This window comes from Epinephelus moara, chromosome 18, assembly GCF_006386435.1.
Source record: "Epinephelus moara isolate mb chromosome 18, YSFRI_EMoa_1.0, whole genome shotgun sequence".
Taxonomy (NCBI): domain Eukaryota; kingdom Metazoa; phylum Chordata; class Actinopteri; order Perciformes; family Serranidae; genus Epinephelus; species Epinephelus moara.
In genome coordinates, this window is record NC_065523.1 from 40,159,865 (window position 1) to 40,168,414 (window position 8,550).

The 8,550-nt window shown below is 39.9% G+C and overlaps 2 protein-coding genes and 1 long non-coding RNA gene across 4 annotated transcripts in view; 2 read left to right on the top strand and 1 right to left on the bottom strand.

Annotated features, from left to right (window-relative positions):
- The window catches only part of LOC126405272 (uncharacterized), a 3,345-nt gene extending 3,090 nt beyond the window's left edge, over window positions 1–255 (top strand). The window contains exons 2-3 of the long non-coding RNA XR_007571565.1: window positions 68–115; window positions 174–255. This is a non-coding gene — a long non-coding RNA (uncharacterized LOC126405272). The remainder of the gene's footprint in view (window positions 1–67; window positions 116–173) is intronic.
- The window catches only part of abi3a (ABI family, member 3a), a 25,603-nt gene extending 23,779 nt beyond the window's left edge, over window positions 1–1,824 (top strand). For both annotated transcript variants that reach the window (XM_050068915.1, XM_050068914.1), the window contains one exon: window positions 362–1,824. In XM_050068915.1, the coding sequence (XP_049924872.1) occupies window positions 362–525 (164 nt within the window). In that variant the 3' untranslated portion in view covers window positions 526–1,824. The remainder of the gene's footprint in view (window positions 1–361) is intronic.
- A 3,877-nt stretch (window positions 1,825–5,701) lies between these two features.
- ifnphi1 (interferon phi 1) overlaps window positions 5,702–8,550 on the bottom strand; it is a 4,835-nt gene continuing 1,986 nt past the window's right edge. Inside the window, exons 2-4 of the mRNA XM_050070363.1 lie at window positions 7,972–8,124; window positions 6,710–6,787; window positions 5,702–5,841 (exon numbers count right to left, since the gene is read on the bottom strand). Coding sequence (XP_049926320.1) covers window positions 5,719–5,841; window positions 6,710–6,787; window positions 7,972–8,124 — 354 coding nt within the window. The 3' untranslated portion in view covers window positions 5,702–5,718. The remainder of the gene's footprint in view (window positions 5,842–6,709; window positions 6,788–7,971; window positions 8,125–8,550) is intronic.

The following is an 8,550-nucleotide window of genomic DNA, read 5'->3' on the forward strand; positions in this document are numbered from 1 at the left end:
ATATCACAGGTATACATACAGATATTACAGTTATATAAACATATATAAACATCTACAGATATCACAGGTATAGATACAGATATTACAGTTATATAAACATCTACAGATATCACAGGTATAGATACAGATATTGCAGTTATATAAACATATATAAACATATACAGATATCACAGGTATAGATACAGATATTGCAGTTATATAAACATATACAGATATCACAGGTATAGATACAGATATTACAGTTATATAAACATATATAAACATATACAGCTATCACAGGTATAGATACAGATATTGCAGTTATATGAAAGTATTGAACTTTATAAACAGATATATGACTGCAGTTCTCCTGTGTGTCCAGTGGAGGCACTGTACAACTACGAGGCATCCAAACCTGACGACCTGTCATTTGCTGAGGGCGACATCATCTACATGACTCACCGCCATGACGACGGCTGGTGTGAGGGGGTTCTTAACGGCAACGAGGGCTTCTTCCCTGAAAACTACGTCCAATCATATGGTTAGACTGTAGCCCTGCCCCCATCCTTCTATTTTCTTGTTTGGATCACTGTTGCCGGGGAGATTTAACAGTCAATGTTAATGAACGATCGTCCTCTCTGCTGCCCCACAGAGGAGGACCACGGTAACTACACGTCTGAGTTTGAACGACAGTAAAGAGTTAAAGAACAAACCAAACCTCAGTCACAGTGTTTCTACAGGAAATGTTTGTATATTCAACAATGATACAGCAACAATCAATAATCAAACAAATATAAACATGCAGAGTAAAGAAACTAATAAATGACATTGTTACAAACAGTTACTGCACTTTGACTCCAGATCAGTTCATCTGATTGATTATTGAACTTTCTTTAAATCTCATCACAGCTGAAACAGTGAGTCAATTCATCAAACAGAAAATTTATCTTCAATCCATTTCATTAATCCATTAATCCTTTAAGTCATTTTTTTACTAAAATGCCGAAAAAATCACTGGTCTCATCTTCTGAAATATAAATAACGTAAAGTTTTAGTAGTTTCCCGTGGATGTCATTTATTATGATCTTATGACATCATATAAACAAAACCCAGCTGATTATTGGATGATAAAAATCATGGTTAGCTGCAGTTTTAATCCCAGTTTACTGCAGATTCAGTCATTACACCAGTTAGAATATTAGTTTGGCCAGAAAGCTGCACATATTTTAATATTGATTAACTGATTATTTTATTGTTTAAATGGAACTTTATTTGTTTGTAGAAATGCATTATCTTAAAAAAACAAACAAAAAAAATATGTGAAAAGTGAAGAAGCTAAGAAGTTACAGCTCGTTACTTTAATTCAACAATAAGGTCAGATGTGTGTGTAAACCAGTTATTAAAATGTTAAACAAGTTTATTTTAAGAAGACAGAAATTAAGTTTTTATCAGTTATTTTAAAAAAAAATCTTTTTACTGTTTTTCTTCCTTCTTGTGTTGAACACACTGATTCTGCGGCTGTAAATATTAAATTTAGAGGTTTAATTTTTATCGAAAGATTTTTTTGTGCAGTTAAAATCTTTTCTTTGGTCGTCAGAAGGAAGTATTAACAGAATGTAGTATATTTGTTTAAGACCTCAGTGTTGCTGCCCCCTGCAGGCCACAGACACAAACTACAGGCTGATGATTCAAACTGATCATTAATGACCTCATATCTTATTGTTTATAATCAATTAATCAATAACCACAGAGGCAGAGCTCTGACTGTCAGTAATTATCATTAAACATGTGAATTATTCAAATGTAATGTCTTTATTCAGATGATCAATAAATAAATGTTTCAGATTTAATGTTGTTTATTTATTTATTTCTCACTCATTCATTCATTCATTCATTCATTCATTCATTCATTCATTCACTCACTGTTGCTGATTTATTTCAGTTATTTCCTCATATCTGAGAATCATCTGATCAGAATTAAGTGGTTGAAGGTCAAAGGTCAGTGTGACCTCACATAACTGAAGAAATTCATACACTAATCTGACAAAACTTGACACAAATGTCTAACAGGATAAAATGATGAAGGTCAAAAGGTCAAAGGTCAGCTTGACTGTGACATCATCATACGTTAACGTCATATCTCAGGAACAGAAGGAGAGACATTTGGTCAGATACTGAATTGTTTGACTGTTTCCTTTATGACGTCATTTTACAGCTGCGCCCTCACACATCATGTCAATTTGCTGTCTGACTATTTGAGAAGTTCTGTAAATTATTTGGCTACATTTTGAGAACTGTGTGGATTTCTCTTCCTTGAATTTTGTCATTTTCAGTCCCTAAAAAAACTTCTGAGGCGAGAAGGGTTGGATATGTTCAGAAATAAAACTACAGTTCCACGAGATGTCGTACGGACACACACAGGACAGTGTGTAACTGATCCAAATGATTGATGACATATTTTTCATACCGGCCCTGCAGAGAACACAAGGTTTGACTGATGTCGGTCTGTCTACTCTTTGGTCTTTGAACTTTCTGGGTTTTTCTTAAACAAAAACAGTCGTCATTTTATTTTCCTGAAACAGGTCTTCTTTGTTAGTGGTGCCCACACAGCATCAAGCGGGAGCGTATCTATGTTTCCCGGGTTCTATGTTCCCCACTTAACCCTGCAAAAAAGGTTCTATGTTCCCCGTGTTCTATGTTCCCCGCTCAACCAAGCGGGAAACATAGCACCCTTTTTGGTTGAGTGGGGAACATAGAACCCGGGAAACATAGGGATGACCCCCATCAAGCAGGTACAGGTGTGTCCCACCTGAGAGTCAGTGTGACCCCGACTCTCATTAACTGAAATTAACTTAAACCCAACAGGCCTTTTCTTTTAGTCTGAGCTGCACTGACTCCGTTAGCTTTAGCGCTGCGTTTCAAAGTAAGATCCTGTGTAAATGTTCAGCCTTTTATTTTATTTCCTGTCGGCTCTGCTGACAGACGTCTGGCTAGCTGCGTTAGCATGTGGAAACATTCTGCCCAGTGGGAAGGAGCTAACGTTAGCTAGCTCATTTGGCAGTTACACCTGGTTATGCTGTCCCAGTGGCAGATGGTGTTGCCATGGAAACATTGTGCCCACCCAGTTCACCTCAGTGAGTCAGCAGCTTAATTTTTAATTTCAAACCCCTGTTAGCATTGCTTACTATGTTAGCCCCACTAGCTGTGCTAACACTGTTAACTGTGCTAACAGTCTTAGACGCCGTTTACACGTTGCTGGCTATTTTCATAAACGGACATTTCACCGTCTCCGTTTTCAAAAAGCATAAACGGACATTTCACCGTCTCCGTTTTCAAAAAGATCTTCGTTTACACTTACCCGTGTATACACAAGAGCATGCCAAACCTGTAGGTGGCAGTGTAACGAGAAGCTCAAGCCTTCCATGTATCCATTGTCACCATAGTAACATAGGTCGCACTTTTTACACAGGCGCAAGTTCCGGCGCATACTGTGACGTGGGCTGCCTATAACTCCGTTTATCTCCGTTTATCTCAGTTTACATGCAAACGCGCAACCAGAGTTTTCCAAAATCTCCACTCTGGCCGGAGTTTTTAGAAAGACTCGTTTTCAGAGGAGAAATCTCTGTTTGCGTGTAAACGAAGGGCACAAACGAAGGAAGATGTCTCCATTTATCAAAATCACCGTGTACATGTAAATGGCCTCATAGATTTACAGCTCAGAGGTGAGCCGCTTACTCACCGGGGTGACCTGGGGTGACACCCGAGGGTGGGCACAGTGTTTCCATTGTGTGGCAGGTTGAGCTTGTGGCTGGTGTGTTAGTCCTGCTGTAAGCATAAGGTAGGCTCTCATAATATTCTTGGTGCCGCACATGTACTGCGTGCGTAATTGGTGTTATACCTGCCGGTTTCCTCGCTCTGCAGTGTGGCTGTCTCTCCCTCCCTTGGCGTCTTGAGTGCAGACCGGAGTTACGGTCTCCTGTTTCGAGTTTGTTACGCCACTCGGTGTTGAGGTAGGCTGGCTCGAATTAGTTTTAAGTTGTGGCCTGTCTCTGCCTGGTCTTCACCTGAATAAACTGTCTTTTTCCGGGGTTTCTGGTCCGCAGTTGGTAGAGTGCGCAACGGCCGTGTGTCCTCCCCTCCTCTCCGCTCCACTGTTGGAAACCGCCCTCTGCCCGGTGGTATGTATATTTGGGTTCATACTACTATTGATTTCAGCGTAATTTCAAATGGGTAATGTTCGTTTTTTTATGGCCTGCAATGGCCCTTAAAGGCCAGGCTGTGCGTCACGGTGTAGTGCCTCCTGTTTTTTTTACTAGCCATCAGCCTCCACCTCCTGGCGCTTGCTGCTGTTCTGTCTCCAATGACTTTTGGATTTTGTTGAGTGCAGAGTGTGTCTATTCCGAGTCATTTATGACTGGATGGTTCGGATTGCACCAGACTTTTCAGAACTTCACAATACAATATTTTATTTACAATATTACCGGGTGTCTTTTTTTTTTTTATTATTCTCCTCTCATTGACAAGTGGACTATATTTGGTAGCCACGTTCTAGTGGTTTCATTTATACCCCGTGCTGTTTTGTTTATTTGATTTAATTTACAGTAAGCAGTATTATGTCTTCTTTTGATTCTTTATTCCTTTTTTCCGTTTTGTTTTGAGGTTTGTTTGTTTTCTGGGGGGTTGGTCGACTTACAAGCTATTTATATGCATGTCTTCCAACTCTTGGGTAATTTATATTAGACTCTTTGTTTATTGATTCAATTAGATGATTGTTATTAGCTTACTTTCTTTTGTAATTTTGGTTATCGTTGTTTAGTTTCTGGGGTATATTGTTTAGGTAAATTGGGGTGTGTGTCTTGTGTGAGTGTGTTTTATGGAGTGTGTGGGAGACTGTTGACTTGAACTAACTGTGTGTTTCTCTGTTGCCAGGAGCAGCGGGGTGCAAGCCGGAGGCAGGCAGACCTCTTGGTGGTGGTGTCCTCCCTCACTCACCCCTTTTACCATGCTTTGGTTTTGTTTGGTTTATTTTGTCTTCACGTGTGGTGTGTTGTGTTCTTTTTTTTTTTGTGGACTCTGCCAGTGTTTAGTTGAACCTGAGTGCCTTATTCTTGTGTCCCTTGGAGGGGTTAAGTTCAATAATTTCCGGGGGGTGAAACTCCCCCAGGTGGCGTTGTCGACAATCTTCTCTATATTACTTCGCCTAAGTTTCGCCACAATTGCAACGCTTTTGGGTTGGCACAACATTGTTAGTGGTAATGGCCAAAAAAGCAACACTGCTAATGCTAGGTAGCTTCCACCAGACCCTGTTGGTGCACAGTGCAGAAAACTGGATAGCAGCAGCGTCAAACTACAGACCATCGACAGCCTCACTGTGGAGGAATGCTCGCCACCCGTGCCACCTGCACTACGCTCGCCAAACCTCTGGCACATTTTTTCGCGTGTTGTTTAGAAACATACAACACTTCAAAGATGAGCTGCATATATATTTTTATTGTCAGTTATAAAAAAGTTTTCAAGTAAAATCAGATTCAGAGTGGAAATAATAATAATTTAACAACATGATCAATAAACAAATAAATAAATATATAAATATAAAAAATATATAAATATAAATAATAATAAATAATAAATATAAATAGAATGTCAATAAAAACTAAGAGTCGTCTCTCACAGAGAAAAACAACGTCCTGATGGCAGAACACAACACGTGTCGCTGGAGGTTACGCAGTGGTGTCAGTGCTAAGTCGTACAGCGCCTCCCGCTGGCAACTGCAGCTCTGATGCACGCCACCAACACGTCCAACTGATGGAGGTGTCGTCTGCTCTCCTTCCTGATCAGCTCCCAGGATGCAGCGCTACCACCCTGTCAACACACAGAACTACAGTCAGTACTACAGTCAGAACGACAGTCAGAACGACAGTCAGAAATACAGTCAATACTACAGTCAGTACTACAGCCAGAACTACAGTCAGTACTACAGTCACTACTACAGTCAGAACTACAGTCAGTACTACAGTCACTACTACAGTCAGAACTACAGTCAGTGCTACAGTCAGTGCTACAGTCAGTACTACAGCCAGAACTACAGCCAGAACTACAGCCAGAACTACAGTCAGTGCTACAGTCAGTACTACAGTCAGAACTACAGTCAGTACTACAGTCAGAACTACAGTCAGTGCTACAGTCAGTGCTACAGTCAGAACTACAGCCAGAACTACAGCCAGAACTACAGCCAGAACTACAGTCAGAACTACAGTCAGTACTACAGCCAGAACTACAGCCAGAACTACAGTCAGTACTACAGCCAGAACTACAGTCAGTACTACAGTTAGATCTACAGTCAGTACTACAGTCAGAACTACAGTCAGTACTACAGCCAGAACTACAGTCAGTACTACAGCCAGAACTACAGCCAGAACTACAGTCAGTACTACAGCCAGAACTACAGCCAGAACTACAGTCAGAACCACAGTCAGTACTACAGTCAGAACTAAACTACAGTCAGAATGACAGTGAGTACTACAATCAGAACTACAATCAGAACTACAGTCAGTACTACAGTCAGAATGACAATCAGTACTACAGTCAGAATGACAGTCAGTACTACAATCAGAACTACAGTCAGAACTACAGTCAGAACTGCAATCAGAACTACAGTCAGGACTACAATCAGAACTACAGTCAGAACTACAATCAGAACTACAGTCTGTGCTACAGTACTTGTACTTACAGTTTTGTACAGAGTTCGGGTCTCCAGCCTCCTGTAGTATTTCCTCAGCCTGCTGTCTGCTCGTCTGTTGGTCGACACCTGAAGACGAAAACACAGGTCAGATTATCTTTCTGTGTTCAGTGGTAAAACCTGAAGTAAAATAAAAGGAAATGAAGCTCAAGATGTAAAAGAAAATTAAGCTGAAGATATCAAAGGAAATGAAGCTGAAGATATCAAAGAAAATGAAGCTGAAGATATCAAAGGAAATGAAGCTCAAGATGTAAAAGAAAATGAAGCTGAAGATATCAAAGGAAATGAAGCTGAAGATATCAAAGGAAATGAAGCCGAAGATATCAAAGGAAATGAAGCTGAAGATGTAAAAGGAAATGAAGCTGAAGATATCAAAGGAAATGAAGCCTAAGATATCAAAGGAAATGAAGCTGAAGATATCAAAGGAAATGAAGCTGAAGATGTAGAAGGAAATGAAGCTGAAGATATCAAAGGAAATGAAGCTGAAGATGTAAAAGGAAATTAAGCTGAAGATATCAAAGGAAATGAAGCTGAAGATGTAAAAGGAAATTAAGCTGAAGATGTAAAAGGAAATGAAGCTGAAGATATCAAAGGAAATGAAGCTGAAGATGTAAAAGGAAATTAAGCTGAAGATATCAAAGGAAATGAAGCTGAAGATATCAAAGGAAATGAAGCTGAAGATATCAAAGGAAATGAAGCTGAAGATGTAAAAGGAAATGAAGCTGAAGATGTAAAAGGAAATGAAGCTGAAGATATCAAAGGAAATTAAGCTGAAGATGTAAAAGGAAATGAAGCTGAAGATATAAAAGTAAATGAAGCTGAAGATATCAAAGAAAATGAAGCTGAGCATATAAAAGGAAATGAAGCTGAAGATGTAAAAGGAAATGAAGCTGAAGATATCAAAGGAAATTAAGCTGAAGATGTAAAAGAAAATGAAGCTGAAGATATAAAAGGAAATTAAGCTGAAGATATCAAAGAAAATGAAGCTGAACATATAAAAGGAAATGAAGCTGAAGATGTAAAAGGAAATTAAGCTGAAGATATCAAAGAAAATGAAGCTGAACATATAAAAGGAAATGAAGCTCAAGATGTAAAAGGAAATGAAGCTGAAGATATCAAAGGAAATTAAGCTGAAGATGTAAAAGAAAATGAAGCTGAAGATATCAAAGGAAATGAAGCTGAAGATGTAAAAGGACTTTATGAGTTGAAGTCAAACAGCTGAAAGGAGTTGATGTGTCCATCTGTCTACTTACGCAGCTGTTGAGTCCGTCCGTCTGTCTGTGGATGGTCATCAGGAAGCGTTCTGTCTTGTCTGTGTCCCAGCCAACGGAGGAGCGGTTGTCATGGTGATAGAGACCCGCAATCAGCTCCAGACTGTCTCTGATGAAAACCAGCTGGGACATCACCTGGGGACAGACAGAGGACACAGGTGTGAAGTGTAGCCCTCTGATTGGCTGACAGAGCTGATGTCATCAACACAGCTGTTTACATGTTTGTGAGTAAATGTGTCCTGAAGAATAATAATGAAGACAGTGTGGGCGTCGTCACTGACAGAAGTTACAGTGTCTGACAGACAGACAGACACACAGACACACAGACAGATAGACAGACAGATAGAGACAGACAGACAGACAGACAGACAGACAGACACACAGACAGACAGATAGACAGATAGAGACAGACAGACAGATAGAGACAGACAGACAGACAGACAGACACACAGACAGACAGATAGACAGATAGAGACAGACAGACAGATAGAGACAGACAGACAGACACACAGACAGACACACAGACAGACAGACAGATAGAGACAGACAGACAGATAGACA